General features: G+C 32.4%; 2 protein-coding genes across 2 annotated transcripts; both read right to left on the reverse strand.

Moving 5' to 3' along the window:
• Positions 1 to 6,844: 6,844 nt before the first annotated feature.
• On the reverse strand, positions 6,845 to 8,281 carry LOC102665326 (uncharacterized). The gene is made up of 4 exons (XM_014766736.1): positions 7,997 to 8,281; positions 7,467 to 7,823; positions 7,163 to 7,273; positions 6,845 to 7,075 (listed from the first exon to the last, which is right to left on the reverse strand). Exons 1-4 carry the CDS (start codon positions 8,279 to 8,281, stop codon positions 6,845 to 6,847), a joined length of 984 nt encoding a protein of 327 aa, XP_014622222.1.
• A 3,504-nt stretch (positions 8,282 to 11,785) lies between these two features.
• LOC100806349 (ubiquitin-conjugating enzyme E2 10-like) lies at positions 11,786 to 15,408 on the reverse strand. The gene is made up of 5 exons (NM_001254429.2): positions 15,319 to 15,408; positions 15,115 to 15,194; positions 13,865 to 13,992; positions 13,409 to 13,513; positions 11,786 to 12,214 (listed from the first exon to the last, which is right to left on the reverse strand). Exons 2-5 carry the CDS (start codon positions 15,182 to 15,184, stop codon positions 12,071 to 12,073), a joined length of 447 nt encoding a protein of 148 aa, NP_001241358.1. The 5' UTR covers positions 15,185 to 15,194; positions 15,319 to 15,408; the 3' UTR covers positions 11,786 to 12,070.
• Between the last annotated feature and the right edge of the window lie 7,021 nt (positions 15,409 to 22,429).

Consider the following 22,429-nt stretch of genomic DNA (forward strand, 5'->3'; position numbering starts at 1 on the left):
ACAATAAAAAAAAATATATATTATTCAAACTATCTTTTAATATTCATTCATGTTTAGGGATGTATTGGATTGAGATTTTGATGGATTTTAAAATATTTTTTTATATAAAAAAATCTTGATATATTTAATTAAGATTTTTAAATTACATAAATAAGCCTTATGTTATTCAATTAAGATTATTAAGATTTTTTGAGAAATACAACAAAATTTAATAATTTCGGTTAAGATTTTTTATAACTTTACAAAAGTCCTTTAGTATTAAAAAATATAAAAATTTCAATAAATTTTTTTTAGTATGGATTTTGACATATGACTTTCTTGTATTCTTACTTTTTTTTCTCGTTACTCATAATTCATTTTCTTTTTCTTGAAGGCAATATAAACATTTATGTCCAACACTTCTTAATCTTCAATACCTTCATAATTTTCAATAACCGCATGATCATTTATCACTGACATGTACATGTTGCTTTTGTTTTCTCTTGCTTCTCTGTAACAATTTTTTATTATTAAAATATAGATATAATCATCTACATGTACATGTATTACGAGCACGTAGATATTTTGGCACATGGAATTGAAACTCTACCTTTTTGTATCTACGGATTTTTTATGACACTCCTTGTGGTTTATTCAACTTTTTATTATTAATACATATACAATCATTCTCAACTATGTACTCAAACGAGGATTTGCTTCAACAATATAAAGGTTTGCAAACTTAGATACATTTTTTAGCCTGCAACTTGTTGAGGGATTTGGTTGATGAAGAATAACATTATTTTTAACATTGGTAGACCCAACAATTTCTAACTCATCACATCTATTAAAACTTCTTTATTGAAGTGGCTATTGTACAAAGTCTTCTATTCCTCATATGGTGCACCTATCATGTAGCGTGTCTTCCTTCATGACTCTGTGGATGTTATTTTTTGTTTTGATAACCAATATTATATTTTGCTTTTCCTTTTGAAAAAAAAAATCATTTGTTGTGAAAAAAAAAAACATGCAATAACAAAAATCTAATTTACTAGCTTCAATTGTAAATTAAATAGGATTTACTCTGTTGAAAAGTTGAATCAAATAGGATAAAAAAAGGGTCACTTAACTCATTTATTTCCCATGAAAAAAAAATTAAGGGTAAGGTTCGTTGGATTTTTATGAGTAAAAGAAGAGTTTGCAGATTATCAATAATTTTTTTTTATAAACTCTTATAATTTTGAATGTTTTCTAAAAATTTAGGAAGTCTATTAAAATCTTTTAAATCCATAAAGTCCCTCCAAATCTTATAAATCCATTAAAATCTATACTACAAAATTCAAATCATAAAAGTCTTTTAAAACAAATCTTAAAAGTCGTTACATTTTCACAAAGTCTTATAAAATTCACAGAATTTTTTTATACTAAAAAAGTCTTTTAAAATCCTAGTTCAATACACCTCTTAATTTATACTTCAATATGTTTACTGTTTAACATAAACAAATATAAATTAATTATTAGTGAAAATTTTAGGCAGATAATAAAAGTTGGAGTTTAACAATTTATTTTCAGGTTTCATTATTTTTTAATGATTTAATATAAATATGAATTATGGTACAATTAACATGGAAACGGATTGTTGATTTTTTTTTTTAGTAGTGTTTTACAATTACGAATTACCTACAAAACATATGAGAACTTTGAACCACCGTAGAAAAAAGCCAAAACACTTACATGAAATATTTGAAAATACTTTGAGAAAATTGGTGTGATACTATTTTTTTTTTTAATGTTATCTTACACACTTTTTGTAATATGATAACCTCTTGTGTTAGTTTTTATTTTAATGAGTTTCAAACTTTCTTTTTATTATGTTAAACTCATTTTTTGTGTGATGAATTTCGTCAAGTTGTGACTCATGAATATATTACCTATTAAATACTTATATTCAATCTTTAATTATAATTTATGAAAATATTAAAATTAGTCATTAAAATTATATAATATGTTAGCAAAATGATTATTTTACATAAATATTAAATGAGAAAAAAAATTATATGTTGACAATGTAAAAAATAATATCGAGTCATCTAATCACAATCTAAATGTTATGTTGTTAACTTCTAAAATAATTATTTTAAAATAATTCAAACGGTGATTTATGATTAAATGAGTATAAAATTATTTTTACACCGTCAATGTATAGACATTAAACTCATATTAAATATATAATAAATTTTTTTAATCATATTGTTTATATTTTTTTGGTGAAATTTATATTGCTATGAAATAAGAAGTGAGTTAAATTTAAAAAAAAAAAAAAAAAAGCCTATAAGCTAAGCCTATTTGATCTGTAGCTCACAGCGGGTTTGATTAAATTCAAGAAAAAATTAATTTGTAATTAAATTGACCGAGCCCGGCCTAGAAGACAAAAATAAGGTGATGTTATGGGTCAATCCATATCCGTCCAAAATTCACAACTCTACCCAAAGTTCATTCATTTAATTTTAAGATGTAGAGATTAGAGTTTTTGAAGCTTAGCTATTTCTTATGGAATCAATTGCCTTAATTATCAATATGATCCCCAAATTATTTTAAATTATTCAATTTGATCTTTAAATGTTTAAAAGATTCAATTTAGTCTTTAAATTCTTAAAAATGAATTAATTTGATCTTCAAATTTTTAAAAATGAATTAATTTGGTTTCATATTTCTAAGAACTTAAGTACCAATTAAACTATTTAAAATAATTTAAAATCAAAATTAATTCATTTTTAAAAAATTGATGATCAAATTGAACATTATAAAATTTTGAAAATCAAATTGATTTTTTTAAAAAATTTGACGATCAAATTGAATCTTTTAAAAATTTAGGGATCAAATTGAGTCATTTAAAATAATTTAAGAACCAAATTAATAATTAAGCCAAATAAATTAGGCATTCGCTCACAATAAAGTGATAATACACACAATTCATATGTGTGTCTTTTTGGCAATTGGTTCAGGCACCCTAAGTCAGAATGTTATTTACATTCCAAATTAGTCATTCTTCAACAATATAAAAATTTACATTTCAGTAACATTTTGGAAAGACTAATCCATAATGTAAAATTACATTTCGGATTAGGCTTTGTGGAAGATTAAAAAGGAGCGTGAAACAAATTCAGAGACGAAGGAAGCAATTGCCTGTCTATTTTTTATATACATAGATACTGAACTGGGTTTACGCCCAACAATAAAGGCATGCTTCATGAGTTTAGTTTGATGGATCAAGATGAAAAAGTCATGAACATGACTGCAGGTGCCTTTCACTAGTTGGATCACTTGCTTTGAATCTACCTCCACCACCAGCCTCCTTCCTAATGTACAGACAATGGGCCAATTGTGAGTCATGAAGTAAACCTCCAAAATTCTGATACAGAGAAATGTTAAGAAGAAAGTCTCTAATACACTCTTATATATGGTCAACTCTTTATTGGTGGAAATCTATTAAAAATCAATAATTTTGTGGATCATATATCCTATTTAATGATTTTTTCTCTTAATTTTATAATTTTTAATAAATTTTAACCAATAAAAATATATATTCATAGAAATGTATTAGAGTGTCACGTTAGCACTCATTTTCTGTTTTATCACTATGCAAATGACATATTATTAGATAGATTGAGATTATTAAGTAGTCATATATTATCAATCAATTTTTATGACATTTTAAAAATTTAAATTTATAAAAAAAACAATTAATAACTCTTAATTATGACATAAATATTATTAAACAACATAGTAATCTTTAACCATCTAATATTTTCTCGGGACAAACACTAAGGTTAGACACAAAACTCTAATCTCTTCATAATAGACCCACCACAGGCAGAATAACCGTATGGACTCCGCACTAAACCATCAACATTATGCTTCAAAAACCATGAGGGGAAATGCCCAACTAACAAGAGAATCCATACTAAAATTGTACGGGTGTTGCTAGGTGCACCCAACAGTATTGCTGGTGCACCCAACAACTTCCCATTATTCCAATATTGATCTCCCATAAAATTTGATGGAAGAACTTCTTCCGTAACCTTATACGAAAAAAGATCTTCCGTAAGATTTTTTGTACATTTTTACAGAAGAAGTTCATTCGTACAAACTTTACGGAAGAAGTTATTCCATACAAACAAACAACGTTTACGGAAACATTATACGTACGGAAGAAGTGCTTCCGTAAGTATGATTTTGGCAGAGCTTCCTCCGTAATGGAAACATTATACGTACGGAAGAAGTGCTTCCATAAGTATGATTTTGGCATTATGGATGAAGTTCTTCCATATGTATCCTACGGAAGAATTTCTTCCGTATTTTCAAATTTATGAGGAAAAGCTTCTTTCATAACAACCTTAACGAAGAAACTTCATCCACAACAAAAGAACAATATACGAAAGACCCAATACCTCGTTCGAGTCAAAACCAGTGCAGCACCTTCCAAGTACACAACAACACTAACCCTCTAACAGTTTCAAAAAACCACACTTTAACATAGCAACGGGACCACACCGAAAAAATGACTCTCAAACAATAAGCTAGTAGGGACACAAGAAAAATATGCAAAAAAACAAAGTTGAAAACGTAAGGGAGGAAGGACCACAACTTTCCTTTTAAAGAAAATAACCACAGGGGCAAAATGGGGATATTAAAAAATTGTTGGGTGCACCTAGCAACACTAAATTGCTGGTTGCACCACCATTATTGTTATTATTACATTATTTTGGACACCTCAATTTTGTTAATTATTTGTTTCATTATCAATTGCTGAAAATAAAATGTAATTATGACTAGAACTAAAAAGCACCAAAATAAAAAAAAAATAGGATCTGGACCCTTAAAATTATGACCAAGTACCCCTGTTTGGCATTTTTTTTAAAATTATGAGCGAGTCGAGTAACACATTTGAGGGCCCTATTTCTCATGTTTACACGTCAAGGAACTCAAAAAAAAAATATTGTGAACCGGTTCCATTGAATCGGACCTGAAAAAAAAAGCACCAAAATAAAAAAAAAGGATCCGGACCCTCGAATGTCTTAGGCGGTCATAATTTGAAGGGTCCAGATCCTTTTTTTTTGTGCTTGTTTTTCTGGTCCTATTCGATGGAACCGGTTCACGATATTATTTTTTTTGCGTTCCCTGACGTGAAAACATGAGAAATAGGGTCCCTCGAATGTCTTGCGCGATTCACACATTATTTTAAAATAATGCCGAACATGGGTACTTGGGCATAATTTGAAGGGTCCGAATCCTATTTTTTTTTTTTATTTTTTTGCTTGTTTTTCAGGTCCTATTCGATGGAACCGGTTCACGATATTATTTTTTTTTAGTTCCTTGGCGTGCAAACATGAGAAATAGGGTCTCTCGAATATCTTGCACGACTCGCACATTATTTTAAAATAACACCGAACATGGGTATTTGGGCATACTTTCAAGGGTCTAGATCCTACTTTTTTTGAATTGTGGTTGTTTTTCAGGTCCTATTTGATGGAACCGGTTCACGATATTATTTTTTTTTGCGTTCCTTGACGTGCAAACATGAGAAATAGGGTCCCTCGAATGTCTTGCGCGACTCGCACATTATTTTAAAATAACGCCGAACATGGGTACTTGGGCATACTTTCAAGGGTCCAGATCCTACTTTTTTTTATTTTTGTGCTTGTTTTTCAGATTCTATTTGATGGAACCGGTTCACGATATTATTTTTTTTTAGTTCCTTAACGTGCAAACATAAGAAATAGGGTCCCTCGAATGTCTTGCACGACTCGCACATTATTTTAAAATAACGCCAAACATGGGTACTTGGGCATACTTTCAAGGGTCCAGATCCTACTTTTTTTGAATTTTGTGCTTGTATTTCAGGTCCTATTCGATGGAACCGGTTCACAATATTATTTTTTTTGCGTTCCTTGACGTGCAAACATGAGAAATAGGGTCCCTCGAATGTCTTGCGCGACTCGCACCTAATTTTAAAAATACACCGAACAGGGGTACTTAGCCATATTTTTTACGGTCCAAATCCTTTTTTTTTTATTTTGTGCTTTTTAGTTCTAGGCATAATTAGATTTTATTTTCACCAATTGATTATGTAAGTCATAAACACTACACAAAAAATTAAATAATGAAACAAATAATTAACAAAATATGTATTACCAAAATAGTGTAGAAATAACAATAATGTTATGAAACACAAAAATAATACACATCATATCAAAAGCTAATCTATGCGCTGTCTACGTCACGTCCTAAGACTTCCAGCAATGGCCTCTCCCTTAGCGAGCCACAGGCAATCTTCCATGATGTCATGTAACTCAATTCCTGCAGTCACCATCCTAAGGTTGAGCACACGCTCCAACCTTTCTGCGATTGCTTCGCATCCTTCACAAGAAACCTGTGACAATCATAAAAACACAGTTATAACAAAATATCAAATAAAGAATAAATTAAAAAACACTAAACCAAATTAAAATACCACTGAATGTCTGGGGAGATCATCTGCGACTGCAACCTTCGGCACATGTGGCTTGATCACATTTGGGGCAACTGGCTGTCTCGACTGATCGCGTTCCTGGGTCGGTGTGATGAACCGGTGAGAGATTTGGAAAAACCAGTCCATGTAGTCCACTAATACCTGCCCGGGGATAACACAGATCTCACCTGCCGGTGCTAAATGGTCCCCAAAATGCATCCACCAGTCGTCTATCTCGTCATACGACAATAGAGCAGTTATCAGCGGCAGAGGGATGGTCTGGATGTACCCGAACTGTCGGACCACCCGCTCTGGTCGGATGTTGACCACAACATGACCTCATCTGAGCTGCCCCTAATAGCATGAAATCAGGTCGAAGCCCCTAACTGCCTGGTGGTCACTGTAGGGCAACCAGGAAACATTTGTGATCGTCAGAGCGTCCAAACGTGCCCTGTACGGTGCTCCCTTGATCCCCTTCATGTGTGCCTTCATCATAAGCCACCTCGAGGCACGTGGGGTAGTCTCAGCGTACGCATCATCAGTCACGCACTGATGAACACTGCCAAAATACTCATATATCCAACACTACACAAATAAAGTGAACATAAGATAAAAAAAAACCTTTAAAATTCATTTTTCAACTTAAACCAGTTTACGAACTTTAAAATTTACCTGTAATAGCGTCAAGTATCCACCCATTTGTCGTGTGGGGGTCTGCGAAGCTTCAATCAACTGGTCATACATGTGAACCAGGACGGCAACTCCCCATGCATAGCCCCCAGACTGACCCAGGTCTCGAAAAGCCCCCAGATGCACCACATGAACATAGGTTGAACTCTTACTAGCAAAAAGAGTACAACCCACTAGGTGGAGAAGGTAAGCACGTGCCGTTACAATCCAACGTCAGGCCTGGCATCTACTCTCATACATGTCACGGAGCCATGATAGTCGCACATAAGCCCCCATGAGCACATACGGTCTCAGCTCGAGCCTCCTGGCTAGATACCTCTAAAAGCTCGGTCATCAGCAACACGACCTCGTCCACGACCTGAGGCTCAAACCTGTGTAATGCCCCTGTGATAGGAAGATGGAGGAGACACGCCACATCGTCCAGTGTGATAGTCAACTCTCCCACTGGAAGGTGGAAGGTGTTGGTCTCCCTATGCCACCTCTCCGTAAATGCGGATATCAGTCCAGGATCGCCGATGACCACAGAACATCCGATCAATGGACTTAATCCGGTGCCGGCAACAAGGCCTTCAATCTCAGGCGCTGGACTCCCAATTTTATCAACTTTCCTACCGTGGGAGACCAGCTTCAACTCAGGTCGTTCCTGAGTTGAATAACACAACATAAAAGTTAACATTCATTATCACAGACAAGAGAACAAAAAATAAAAAATAAAGTTACTTGGCCAGTCCAAATATTGTACGCCACATGGTCAACAAACGATGTCAGGACCGATGGGTCACGTGGCCCACCAGGGAATCCCTATCCATGATCAACAGGTGACTCCTCAGCACCATCTGCAGCTACGTCCGCAGCATCTACGTCCTCCTCCACATCATGGACATCCTCGGTCATATCAACAACACCCTCAGTCACCAGATCATCAAGATCCTCAGTCACCTGAGGAGGAACATCCTCAGCGACAGTAACTTGAACTCGTTGCCTATGGGCAGAAGCAGTAGGCCTACGACGCCAGGGAACATCAACATCATGCTCATCCCGAACCGTGCCTCTACCTGTACCACTACCTAAAGCACGTGCTAGACCTCTTGTTCTAACCATGATCTGAAAAATCATGAAGAACAATGTAGTTTTTTTGTCAAATTAAGTATTCATATAATTGGTAAATAAGGTTTCTCAGTACTTATTTGGTTTAAAATTTTCTACCTAATGCAACACAAATAGGTATGTCATGCAATTTTGTGTATATTGGTTTCAGGAGAAATTGTTCTTAATTTTGCTTTTGAAAATTTAGAGACAAACAACTAAACTATTAAAGAACTAAGGGAGATAGTCATAATAGGCTTCGCCCAATCACTACATTAGACAAGGTAAGGGAGATAGTCAGAGATGATGACAATCAGAGATGAAGTTGATCGATGTCATGCTTGCCTACATCAATGTGATGAAGTTGATCAAAAGTGTAGAGCTTTCATTTGGGGAGATAATGAGAATCAAAGACAAGTTCATACAGTTGCCTGGGAGAATATTTGCAAGCCTAAAGCTTGGGGTGGATTGGGTTTGAAAGCGACTACAAATGTTAAGTCTACCTTAATGATGAAGATGGGGATAGGGATTTTGAATATGAGTGTTAGGGATTTTGTCAGTTAGGATGGACATTGGAATTTGAATCTCATGTTTCAATTTCTTCCCCATGAACTTTGTCATTCCATTTGTTTGAATAAGGCATGACTGATGGTATTTTCACTGTGAGATCTACGTACAATGAGTTGGTTTGTTTGAATAATTCCCATAATATTCCTTTCTTTGACTCTATATGGCATTGGAAGGGTCTGCAAAGGATAAGTCTACTCTCGCAGATTGAGAAGCCTATATGTCATATGGGTTACAAACATGACATTGTTATTTTCAAGGATATAGAAAGCAAGGGTTATATACAAATTTTTGGTATTTTTGGTCTATATGATTATATACAAGGCAAGGGTTGCACTTAAGAAGTGACAGTGTATTTCATATATTCAAACATAGCATGTGAAAAATGTATTTCATGCAAGATATGCACAACCATAGCAATTCAAAAATCAAATTTCAAACAACAAAAAATTAAAAATTCAGATTTTGTATCACATTCGGAAGAAGGTTCTTCCATAACATAAAAACCCTTCATACGGAAGAACATTTCCGTATGAACATCTCCGTATGTTCATACGGAACAAGGTTCTTCCATAAGAACATACGAAAATGTTCTTCCGTATGAAGAATTTTTATGTTACGGAACAAAGTTCTTCAGTAATTCCATACGAAACAACCTTCTTCCGTAAGAACATACGTAATAAGGTTGTTCCGTATGAACTTACGAAAGAAGGTTCTTCCGTAACATAAAAATCCTTCATACGGAAGAACATTTCCGTATGTTCTTATGGAACAACCTTCTTCCGTATGAACATAAGGAAGAATGATCTTCCGTACGAAGGATTGCTTCATACGAAAGAACGTTCTTTCGTATGCGAATAACCTCTTCGTCTCCTACCTTTCTCTCTCCCACGCTTTCTCAGACCAAACCACGCTTTCTCAGACCAAAAACCCATAAGTCTTCTACCCTAAAACCACCCTAAACTACATTATACTAGCAGATAAAAGGTGAGGGGAGATACAAAGCACTAACCTTGAGCAAACACAACAAATGCACCAAAAAGCTTCACCAACGAGCGACAATGGCAGAAGGAAGAAGATGTTGGGTGCACAGGAGAAGAAAAGCGAACTCGGAAGAAAAGAAGAAAAGAAATGAAGGCGAAAGAATATCAAACGTCCAAAAAAGCTTTTTTTAATATATTTGACTATAAGGGTAATATGGCCAATTCATATAATTGCTAGGTGCACCAACAATACTGCTCGGTGCACCTAGCAACACCCAAATTGTACCCTTGGAGGCCACTAGAAGTAACAATCAACAATGTATCTACATGCCATTTTAGTAGATTAATATTAAAAAAATAGATTTAAATACATTTTTTTATCTTTGTAATTTATTATTTATTATTTTTCATTGTTATAAAATTATTTTTTTAGTTTTTATTCCTTAAAGTACATAACACTTTCAACAACTATAAAGAATACTTCTTCACGGGACGATCATCATTTGCAGAATCAGTAGGAGCTTTTCCAGCTTCCAAGTGCATACGTGCATCGGTGCATGATTGGTAAGAAGCCTTTGGTTTGGAGGACTTCCCAACGCCACACACCATAATTAGCAGAGAAACATTCACGTTCTCCTGCTATAAGGGAACATTATTATTACTACAAGCATGTTGATCTAGAGGTCCCAAACTAGGAATAAAACTATAAAAGGGTTCCTTCCAAAACCCAATATAGTGCCCACAACCAACCGTGAAATACGATCAATTACGTTCCTCCAAACCTTCACAACTCCTTTCCTTCAATCTTGAGTAGAGACCCAGATAAGATACCTTCCCTGCAAGCTTTCTCAATCCCTACAGACTTCAATAAGCATGATTGAAGTTTGCCTGACGTAATTAGCCAAAGTAAGTCTTCTTGCAATAGATTAGCTATTCATCTTCCAACTAACAAGCTTTTTCTTAGCTTTTTAAAACCAAATGAGCATAAGACCTTCTATATTTCCTTCTGTAGATAATTGGTCCCTAGATAGCTACCAAAATCATTAATCACTGGTTCAGACTAGAACTGATCTCTCATTAGTCAAGACAACATATGTGATTTTCGAGAAAAAAAAAATCAAGGATTTCTCATTGTTAATCTGCTTGCCAAAGGCAACACAATACTGATCAAAAACCATGAAAAAAGTTTGTGCTTGATGAGTGGAATTAAGCTTACCCCAACAGCACCAAGTCATTGGCAAAGAAAATATGAGAAACCAAAGGGCCACCTTAGTCTAGAGAGATGCGATTCCATTCACCTCTAGCGCTATAGCATACCATATGCTCAGTACATAACACGGAGAGATAAAGGTTCCTCTTGGTGTAAATCTATTTCTGAAACCGTAAGAGACACTGAAGAATTACAATATGTCACGAAGGCCATTTTATTTTATCATATGGTTCAGCTATTGGTGTGATGACCTTAAGAATGTGAGGATACTGACAACATCCACCTTGGGAATTAAGGTAATAATTGTTGGGTTCACATCCTAAGTATCATCCGGGCATTCGAACCAAAATTTGGAACGGTGGAGCAGATACCATTGACTCATGTAACCAGTCAAGACTTGGGGCTGTATAGCTATCCAACACCAAAGGAAGCTTCAGTTTCTTCAATAGAAACTGACAACCGCACCAATCCAAATCACCTAGAGAACAAATAGGAATTGTGCAAATCAACCCCACATGAACCAGACGAGTGATGAAATAGATTTCTGCTTACTCTTCAATCCTCTCTTCAAAAGAAATAAATCCATATTTAACGAAGGTGAGATTATAATTTCTGTCTTCCATTTGAATTATATACTCTATAACAATAATACTACTTCATTTCCATTTTATTTTCAAGATTTTGTCAAGAAAAGCTGAATAAAATGGCTGTTTTACGAATTTCATTTATAAAATCTTAATACAAGATCGAGATGGGTACTTCACAAATCACAATTATTAACTAAAACAGAATAACAGAGCAAACCAATCATTCTCTAAATATTCGACAATACTGTCAATACAAGGTTAAAATTTTAAACTTTTTAATTGGGCTTACATTTCACTGTTTTAAAAGTAGCGTTTGCATTCTGCAATACAGACAACAGAAGAAATATTTCCCCATTCATCTTCAACTGGAGGGGCCTTAATCGAAGACCACAAATATTCATACAAGGCTGTTTGGCCTAAACACTGAAAGTAAAAATCGCTCTCTTCTCTATGTCAATTAGCCCATGGCATATTTCTGGGTCCAGCTTCTTGCAGTTGACTCGTACTTGTTCCTGTCTGTCTTGTACATGTGTGCAATTTCGGGGACCAAAGGATCATCAGGATTTGGGTCCGTCAACAGGGAACAAATTGAGAGCAACACCTAAAGATGCCAAATACATATAAACAAAGTAAACAATGATGTCAAAGTACATAGTTTAAAGAAGAAATTTTGGACTCAGCTAAACCCCCTGCATGGGATCAGTTCAAAACTGATCACATCAATACAAACTTCATGCAAATCAGCCAGCATAACTTCAACAATGAAAACAACCAAGCTTTATATGGATCAATGGATGACATTCAAACTTCAAGACACAAGAACATCATATATAGACTAATACTAGTGTTGGGAAGCCTGCACTGGACAGACCGATTGAGCCAGTTTGTCCAAGCACCAGGTTACCTGCCAGAAGTCAACATATTCTAGCTGTTATGTTGAATTCGATTAAAAGCAGTCAAACAAGGGCAGCCTCAGTTCAATCGGTTTGAATCAAAGGTGATCTGACTAATCTCATAAAGAGTCAAACTCAGAATCTGAAATCAGGTCATCCAACAAGTCCAGCTTGATCACCATGTCACCTCAATTGTTGGTTATGGTGTTACCTATTTCGTTTAAATTCAATTTTTTTCAGGCTGCTAAATTTTACAAATCACTTAAATAATGTTATTGATTAAACTAGATAACATTATAATACTTTCAGTATATTAATATCTATTATTTTTTTAAGAGATATATTAATATCTGTTAAATTTATTAATTAATATTAAAAAATTATATTTAACTATCACTAATTCTATCATGGTTAGATTAATATCATACAAACTTGTGTTATAGCCTTTTAAATCTTAAAGTATGGACTCATGTCATATCTTTATTTATCCAGTCAACCATTTCAAGAAGTGACTAATTAGTTGAACTAATCATGTAATTCAACAAAGTTTGATGACCAAGTTTATTATCAATGACTAGTCATGGTGATGAATACAATGTTCGGTAAAATACCATTTGACAGAGTCTAAGGAACTGCTAGATCTTAGTTCAAACTTCGGAGATAGATGGCACTTAAAGAATAATAATATTTTAAGAAACAAAGGCCTTTCAACAAAGTTTGATGACCAAGTTTAATATCAATGACTAGTCATGGTGATGAATACAATGCTGGGTAAAATACCATTTGACAGAGTCTAAGGAACTGCTACATCCTAGTTCAACCTTCAGAGATAGATGGCACTTAAAGAATAATAATATTTTAAGAAACAAAGGCCTTTCTAACTATCTGATAAATGAACAAACCTTGGAAATGGTTAGAGCAGGGCTCCACTGCTCCTTCAATATATCAAGGCAAATGCTTCCATTGCTATTTATATTTGGGTGGAACACCTTCGTCCTGAATGCAACCTGAAAGATCCATCACCATACATAAGTACACACCCGAGAACAGTCGGGAGTTATATAGCGCTCATGACAGCATACTACATATACATGTTCAGATATACAAAAGGATTTCGGTCCTAACAAAATTTTTCAATAGAACCACACACTTGTAGTACTAAACCTTTTTTTTCATAGAGAAAAAGATCATGCATAAATTTTTTTTATCATTTCCCAGAAATGAGTTTTAAAAGACAATCAATTAATCAATTCCAACAAAATAAAGGGAAAATGCACTACAGCATTATTTAAAATAAACTTATAAAGAAATGAAGATATTTATCACTACATAAATAGACACCTTATCAATATACAGACCTTGGGTGGCTTAAAGGGATAATCTGGAGGGAAATGAATAGTCACTAGGAAAACACCTCCAGCATAGGGACTGTCTGGAGGACCCATAATTGTAGCTTGCCAATGAAACATATCTTCATGAACAGGACCTGCAATGTTTTGAAACGAACAACAAAGCATGACGTATGCACAACTTATCTTTTATAAATGCAGACATTTAATAGAGTGCATAAATTCCTAAAATGATAGTGCTACATAATGCCCCATCATGTTAATTAGTAAATTGTCACTTTTGAGAAATAAATAGGTGAAAATATTAATTTCTAACAGTTTTATGCAACTTTTATCATCCGAACACTAGAACAGTACTATTAATCTTTTGCCTGTTTAGCACTAAATTGCTCTTAAATACGACAATATTAAAATAATTTTATTTCTTTTATTTTATGATAATTATTAAATTAAAGAATATTTATTCAAAATGAAAACTTTACCCTCTCTTCCCTTTCCCTCCAAAACATATAATGTTGGAAAGTAAAATCCTCTAGTCATTATTTGATTTGAGAACTTAATGACAAAAATACAAGGAACATGACCAAGTTTTGTCCTTAAAATACCCACCATCACATATAAAGGTTTGGACCACACTCCATCAATAGTGTGTAAATTTACAACTACAGCAGTTCTAACTTCTTTTATTGCATAATCTTGTCATAAAACAGACAGAGCCGCCAACAGATGCATGATCCAGGAAACAAAACGCTGAATCATGAATACAATTGCATAGGGAGATGTTGGGGACTATGTATCCTATTCCCACCTTAAAATATATGAAACAATATATGCTTAGAATTGTACATTCCCCTAAACATTTTTTTGTCCATGGCAAAAATTAATTCAATACTCTACAAAAAAAACAATTATTTCTCCTTCAGCTTCATCAAGCCTCAAAGAATTTGCAGCTCAGGCAAGCCTCCTGAAATCACTACAACACAGAATCAAACACACTGTTCTAATCTACAAACGGCACCAAGACCTATATCAAACGACATCCGCTACAACCGATTGAAATAAATCTCAACAAAAAACCTAAGAAACAAAATTCTAAACAGGAATTTTATTTTACAATATACAAATATTACTGCTAGAAAATCAGAATCGCGCAGCTTCTTCCTTACCAAAATTTAAATCCAAATTGTTTAAACAAACACAACCAAATTCTCAACAATAAAATAGGAAAAGAATATCAAAACAAAAAAATAAAAATATACCGGCACTGCAAGATGTTGGAGGATCCTTCTGCAAATCCTTAAGCTCCTTCAAAATTCGCTTCGACGCCATCGCGAAAAACCTAACAACAGATCGAAACCACAACTCGGCTCAGATCAAAACGCAAAACACGAACAGATCCAAAACACGCGTAGGCTAAGAAATAATCCTATAATAAATAAATAAATAAACAAATATTTGCATACCTAGAGAAAAAACAAGAGAGATCCTACTTCGGATTTGCGACGAAGAACACGAACTAGAAAGAGAGAAAGAGAGAGAAGAGGAAAAGGTGCGACGAGAAATGGAGAAGGAAAACGAGTTTTTATATGAATAACAAATGGTATGTGGGGCTTCGGAATCGATCTTCTTCTCTGTGATTGATTGGGTTTGGGTTATTCTTCTATAATTAATTAATTAATAATTAATTATTGTTATTATTTTATGTAATTATTTATTTATTATTTATTGGTTCCAAGAATGACTCGTCATTGAGGGTATCCTGCAAGGGTCCACCAGGAAGCCAGCCAGAAATGAGGTTAACTTAACTACACCTTTGAAAAGAGACTGTTTCTTTACCATATTTATTTAAATTTAACTCAATTTATTCCTTAAGGATTTGAATATGAAATTAAGTAGTAATTTAACTGTACAATTCATGGTAATAAATTGTAGAAATTTATTATTTATTAAATTAATTTTTTAAGTAAATTAATCGGACTTAAGTGAATTTAATTTAATTTATTTATTTATTTACGCGGAATACATTTTTTTATATCTATAACTAAATATAAGAAATAGTCAAGAAGATGAATTACTAGTGTACATATTTTTATGCTATTTTATTTCTGTAATTACATTTATAAATTATTATTTTATTTTTATAATTATTTTTACAAATCTGATAAAAACATGAAAAGATAGGTAGTTACCAAGTGTCTGTTTTTTCCTAATAATTAATAATATTTGTAAAAGAAAATTAATTTTTATTTGTGTGTGAAATGGAGTGTGGCATTGAGTGGGGGCCTACTCTGCGTTATTTCTAAGAAATGAGATTCTCTGTGTTCTATATGGAATACAAAAGTGGCCGCCCCAACAAAAGGACCGGTGTTTATATTTTGCGTTTGACCTTACGGAAGAAGATGAACCTTTCGCGACCACGTTCTCTTACCGCGTCCAGCAGCATAAAATGTTGGGTCAAACATTATATGCAATACTTTCCGCGTTCCGGAAGTTTTTATCTGACTACGGTGGATTTTACACGAAAATAATAGAAAAATAAAAGAAATGTTTGTTTAAAGGAATTTTCTTTTGTTCTTATAAATGTTATTTTCAGGAATATAATATAGAAATATATTATTTTTGGATATTTTTAAAAATTATGTTTAATTATATTTTAATATTTTTAGAATAGTTTTTAAAATTTAAAATAATTTAAATAAAATTATATCACTTTTTCATTCTCTCTTCGCAGGAATATAAATACAAAGCATGATAAAAAAAATTATAACATTCACATAAATCAATAATACTCAAAAATATTTTTAAAAATTATAACAAATATAAGAATATATATTTTTAGACATCCATCAAGATTCCATGAAACAAAAACTTTCTAAATTATGTATTTGGAGTGTAAAATAATTATTTTATATTATCATTTGATTACAAATTAATAATCTAAATTTTAAACTGACAACGTGTAATGATTAAAATGAATATATTGTTCTTTTTCCGGTTAAATAAACAAAAAAAAAAACACACAAATATTGTTTTGGCTTGTTTAAGTTTGCATCTCTATTATACTAATAGACTTAGGTATGACCTAATTCGTTTAAGGCTCATCCCACGAAGTCTGTAAGTTTAGACGATTAGGTTAGTCTGGTTTGCAGAATAAATGAACTCTATTTTTTGGTTCGAATTTGTCTTGTGAAATCGGGGAACTCAATAAAAATACCCAAAATTCAAGTTTTTTTTTTTTAAATTGTAAATGTGTCAAATAATAGAGATTTTTGTTTTCTTTTCCTTTCCTTTGTTAAGCTAATGGGAATTTGAAATTAGGCCTTTTTGATTGGCTAATCCATATTCCCTGACGTGTGATCGTGTTCGTGATCATGGTGAACAAATAAATGCATCGTGTTTATGTCGCAGAATTATACAACAGTACAGGTGAAGAATTGCTTTGGCAGCGTCGGTGGGCGTGAGCCTCTGAGGAAGAAAACGTATACGAAAATCTGAATAGGAAGAGAAATATACAAAGGCGGTTTTAGATGAGTTTTAATCTGAGCGGTTGGTTTTTTAAAATTATAATCTAAGAGCTATTAATAAAAATTCTCATTTCTTATTATAAAGAGAGTTTTCTTTTAAAACATTATATATATATATATATATATATATATATATATATATATGAGAGTTAAAAAATAATATAATAATCATCAAAGTTATATTAATATAATTTGATTTTTATTTTTATACTAAATTTCAGTCACTCAATTTAAATAATCTAAAGATTGAAATTGATTTAATTATAAAATTTAAAAATTTTAATTAGTAAGTCACGAGATATGATCATATAAAATAGTCCACTACCCAAGAAAAACATTAGATATGGATAGGTGAAAATCAACTCTATTTTTTTCTTTCAAAAAGCTAAAATTATTAATAAACTCAAACCTAGTGTAAGGAGTTACCAACCCCCTATAAACCACGTAACCCATGTAAAGATCGAAGCAAAAGCTTTGCCCAATACTCCAGAACACCAACTTCCTATAAACGAGAGTCCCCTACTCCTCTTTTAAGACTTAGTGCATGTAATGATCATATGAACACCATATTTCTCTCAATTCTAATTGACTATATATGGTTCACGTGTACCAATTCATTGAATAATATTGACTACGTCGTTGAAAAAAAAACTATTGCAATTAAATAAAATCACGATATTACTACTGGCTAAAAACAAAACTAATTCTACTTGTTCACTGAATAAAACTATGCAAATTTAGTATTGAACAATAATATGTCAGAAAACAAACTTACGAAAGTTCAATTGTTGGTTGTGTCGAGAACGCTTGAATGATCAGTCTTGAATTAATTGTCTAAGAATTTTAAACTTTTTGTTCTTTTAGAAATGAAAAATGCACATGCTAAATATATTTTTTATGGAATTCAAAATCTGGTAAATATATTATTTATGAAATTCAAACTCTTATTTTGATGTAGAGAAGATTGAAAAATATCATGGAAAATATTATTTGCTACTATTATTAATGTTTTTCATCAATTAGTTTGATTAGAAATAACAAAATCATATCTCCACTATTAGAAAAATAGATTTTTAACCGATTTTTTTAATTTTTAACATTGATTTTTGATCCATGTTAAAACTACCAACATTAACATTATCAATGTTAACATTGATTTTCAAAAAATCGATGTTAACATACACTATACAAGATCAATTTTTATGAAAATTGATGTCATATATTAAGAAATATAAAAAAAAAACAAAAATAACATCGATCAACATTGCTTCTTTCCGAACCAATATTCTTTTTGCATTTTTTTAATATGTTATCTATTTTAATAATTAACCCAAACCTACAAATTGAAAACATAACCAATGCATACAAGTATCCAGGCAGTACAAAAAACAAGCATGAGCCTCGTGAAAAAAGTGATTATGATATGTTGATTTTTTAAAAAATAATTATTATTATTTAAGCAATGATGGCTTAGTTGCTACAAATTTTTCCACTTTTTACAGATATAAGTTTTCTTCTTCTTCTTTAATTAACATCCTTCTAATTTTCTGAATTATAGGAACTAACTAAAGGATTCAATTTTCATATGTGAGAATTAAATATTTTTTATGCCTCATGAAAAAACAAAGCATGAGCCTCATGAAAAAAGTGATTATGATATGTTGATTTCTTTTTTCAAATAATATTAATTATTTAAGTAATGATGGCTTAGTTGCTACAAACTTTGCCACTTTTTAGAGATATAAGTTTTTTTCTTCTTCTTTAATTAACATCTTTCTAATTTTCTGAACTACAGGAACTAATTAAAGAATTCAATTTTCATATCTAAGAATTAATTTTTTTTCTGCCTAGTTAAATTTAAGTCTTATATATTCTGTTTAAATAAATGGCGGTGATTTCATTCCAATAGCAATTTTATTAAGAATAATGTTATATTTGTTCTCCTATAAAAGAACATAACTGAAAAGATTGTTGCCATATATCTTTTAGAACAAAATATTAGACCTTGGAATAGAGGTTGTTTCGCGGACCTCTAGGTCACAATGATGAAATTTTTGGATGGGTCCACGTTCCTCTGTTTTTCCCGTTGTGGTTTTTTCAGGAATTTGTTTTTTGAATGTGGTTCATTTTCCTCCCACGTTCAATCCTTATCTCTGCAATGTTTCGTAACAAATTCACGACCCTATCCTCAAACTCACGTTTTGATCAAAATTAGTTGAGCTCTGTGATGGGTAGATTCTATAAATAAGATGGGGTGCTCTCAGTTTTGTATCACCAAGCCTACTTCTCTATTAAGAAAAATACGCCATTTATTTTGAGTGAGTAAGGGTCTGGAAAAACAAAGTTGACTTCGGGTTCGTGCTTGCGCTGCTTCGTTTTTGATCTGCAATGGCTGGAGGTATGCTTGTGTTGTTTAGCTTCCGCTGTTTGATCTGAATATGTCATTTAAATTCATTCGAGTGTTTAGATTAGTATGTATATCTCTTTCATTTGGTATCATAGCGATGTATGGCTCTGCCTTGCTTTTGTTTTGGAACTATATGTCAGTAATGTTGTTCTATTCAATATGGGTATTTCGTTTTGATGGCTTTTAATTCAAGCTAATATGAGAAATCTGAAAGAAATTGATGAGCCTTTTGTGATTTAAAGTATTATTTTTTTCGTGTTGAATATGGCTGGAAACCTTTGGGTTTTCCTTTTTGCTGCTACTTTTGGCCCACAATGACATCACACGTTTTAATAAGTCATGAACCCATCTTATTCTATTGAAGCCCAATGGCCCTTGATATCACGGGAAACCCGTCCCTAAAGTTTGAAAGTGTATATTGAAACTTATATATATATATATATATATATATATATATATATATATATATATATATATATATATATATATATATATATATATATATATATATATATACATGTAATAAGGCCATCTCTTCAGCTGTAGGAAAAAACATATTAATTTATTATTCATCTATTAATCAATATGATTTAAATGAGTTATTAAGTGCCTTTTAGTGTGTTTGAATTATTTATTAAGATTAATCGTATGTTTATTTTGTTGTTTAAGCATGCAATATTAAGCTAAATAATTTATGCATATTAAATTTAATGGTTAAGAGCTTATATGGTTTCAACTATTGGATAATCGTATGCATATATTATTTATTTACTTTTGAAGTTTTGTGTGTGATTATTTAGAATATTAAGCAGATATTTAGCTCTTTATTAAGAATTAATGTTAGGTGATTAATATGATTTAATTAATTAGAGAATAGTCACAACATCTTTAATTGATTAGGTTTATATATTAAGTGTAAAAATCACATTTAAAAAACATTGGTTGTGATTAATCATATTTAATGTGATAAAATATACCCATAGGAATTTTGTTACATTTGTATGATTAATTAGGATAAAATATTAGGTTATATTTCTAAATTTACCCACAGAAATTGAGAAAAAGGAACATAATTTGATAGTTCTATCATAAGTATGAATCTAATTGAGTAGGACTTTGGCCCACATGCAAGTTGTATGTCACTAGGTTCATAAACTAATACATATTTTACATTGGTAAACATGACAATTTATCGAGTCTCAAATTATGAATAATGAGAATGTATTCTTGAACTTTGCAGTTAATCAATCTACAAACATGTCTGATATTAAGTGTGATATTCCCGAATTGAAAGGGGATAATTATAAGGTTTGGAGGGAGATAATTCTCCTTCATTTAGTCTGGATGGATATTGACTATGCTATTAGGAAAGACGAACCGCCAGGCATTACTGAAACTAGCACTCCAGATGCTGTCGATCTTTATGAAAAGTGGGAGAGATCTAATCGTCTGTCCGTAATGTTCATAAAGATTAATATATTTACTAGTATCCGTAGTTCCATCGATCAGCATGAAAAGGTCAAGGATCTTTTGAAGGCCATTGATGATTAGTTTATTACATCTGATAAGGCCCTTGTCAGAACCCTTATAATGTAGTTCTCATCCTTAAAGCTCAAAGGGATAAGGGGTGTACATGATCACATCATGAGCATGAGGGATATAGTGGCTCAATTAAAAGCCTTGGAGGTTACCATGTCTGATTCTTTCCTAGTACACTATATTTTGTGTACTCTGCCCTAGCAATATGCTCCCTTCAAAATCTCTTATAACACACATAAAGAAAAATGGTCAATTAATGAGTTGATGACCATGTGTGTTCGAGAAGAGGAAAGGTTAATTATGCAAGAGGGCGAAAGGGTGAACTTAACCGTTCATGGAAAGAAGAAAGGGGATCAACCCAAAAACAAGGGCAAGATTCCTGCTCAACCAGTCATAAAGAAAGAGTCCAAGTGTTTCTTATGCAAGAAGAAAGGACACATGAAGAAAAACTGCTTAAAGATTAAGAGCTGGACGGACAAGAAAGGTACTCCATTTGCTTTTGTTTGTTATGAATCTAATATGGTTAGTATTAATCATAACACATGGTGGATTGATTCTAGTTCTACAATCCATGTTTCTAATACCTTGCAGGGTATGGAAAACCTAAGGAGGCCAGTGGGAAGTGAGCAACACATCTATTCAGGAGGCAAGATGAGCTCACATGTGGAGTCCATTGGGACATGCAATTTGGTTTTAAGCAGTGGTTTCATTTTACATTTAGAAAAGACTTTTTATGTTCCAAGTTTTTCTAAGAATTTGATTTCTGTATGGAGACTTGCACCATTGGGTTTTTCTTTTAATTTTTCAGATTCTGGTTTTAGTTTAATTAAGAAATCTAGAATTATTAGTTCCAATGCATTACTCGATGGTCTTTACTATATTGAATTGCAAAATGATGCTGCTTATAATTCTATGCAGGTTGCCACCGGGGTTAAACAATGTGTTGTGAATGAGGAATCCTCTATGGTGTGGCACCGTAGATTAGGACACATCTCTATCGAGAGAATTAAGAGATTGGTAAATGAAGGAGTACTTAGTACTTTGGATTTTGTTGATTTTGAGACTTGTGTGGATTGCATTAAGAGGAGCTCAAACCTATTAGAA

Source organism: Glycine max, chromosome 14 (assembly GCF_000004515.6).
Source record: "Glycine max cultivar Williams 82 chromosome 14, Glycine_max_v4.0, whole genome shotgun sequence".
Taxonomy (NCBI): Eukaryota; Viridiplantae; Streptophyta; class Magnoliopsida; order Fabales; family Fabaceae; genus Glycine; species Glycine max.

Coding starts and splice junctions, on each gene's coding strand:
- LOC100806349 (NM_001254429.2), bottom strand. CDS start 15,184: ATGGCGTCGAAGCGAATTTTGAAGGAGCTTAAGGATTTGCAGAAGGAT. Junction 13,993..15,114: donor TCCAACATCTTGCAGTGCCG/GTATATTTTTAT, acceptor AAAACATTGCAG/GTCCTGTTCATGAAGATATG. Junction 12,215..13,408: donor CTGCTCTAACCATTTCCAAG/GTTTGTTCATTT, acceptor TGGCATCTTTAG/GTGTTGCTCTCAATTTGTTC.
- LOC102665326 (XM_014766736.1), bottom strand. CDS start 8,281: ATGGTTAGAACAAGAGGTCTAGCACGTGCTTTAGGTAGTGGTACAGGT. Junction 7,824..7,996: donor ATGGTGCTGAGGAGTCACCT/GTTGATCATGGA, acceptor TATTCAACTCAG/GAACGACCTGAGTTGAAGCT. Junction 7,076..7,162: donor GATACTTGACGCTATTACAG/GTAAATTTTAAA, acceptor TTATTTGTGTAG/TGTTGGATATATGAGTATTT.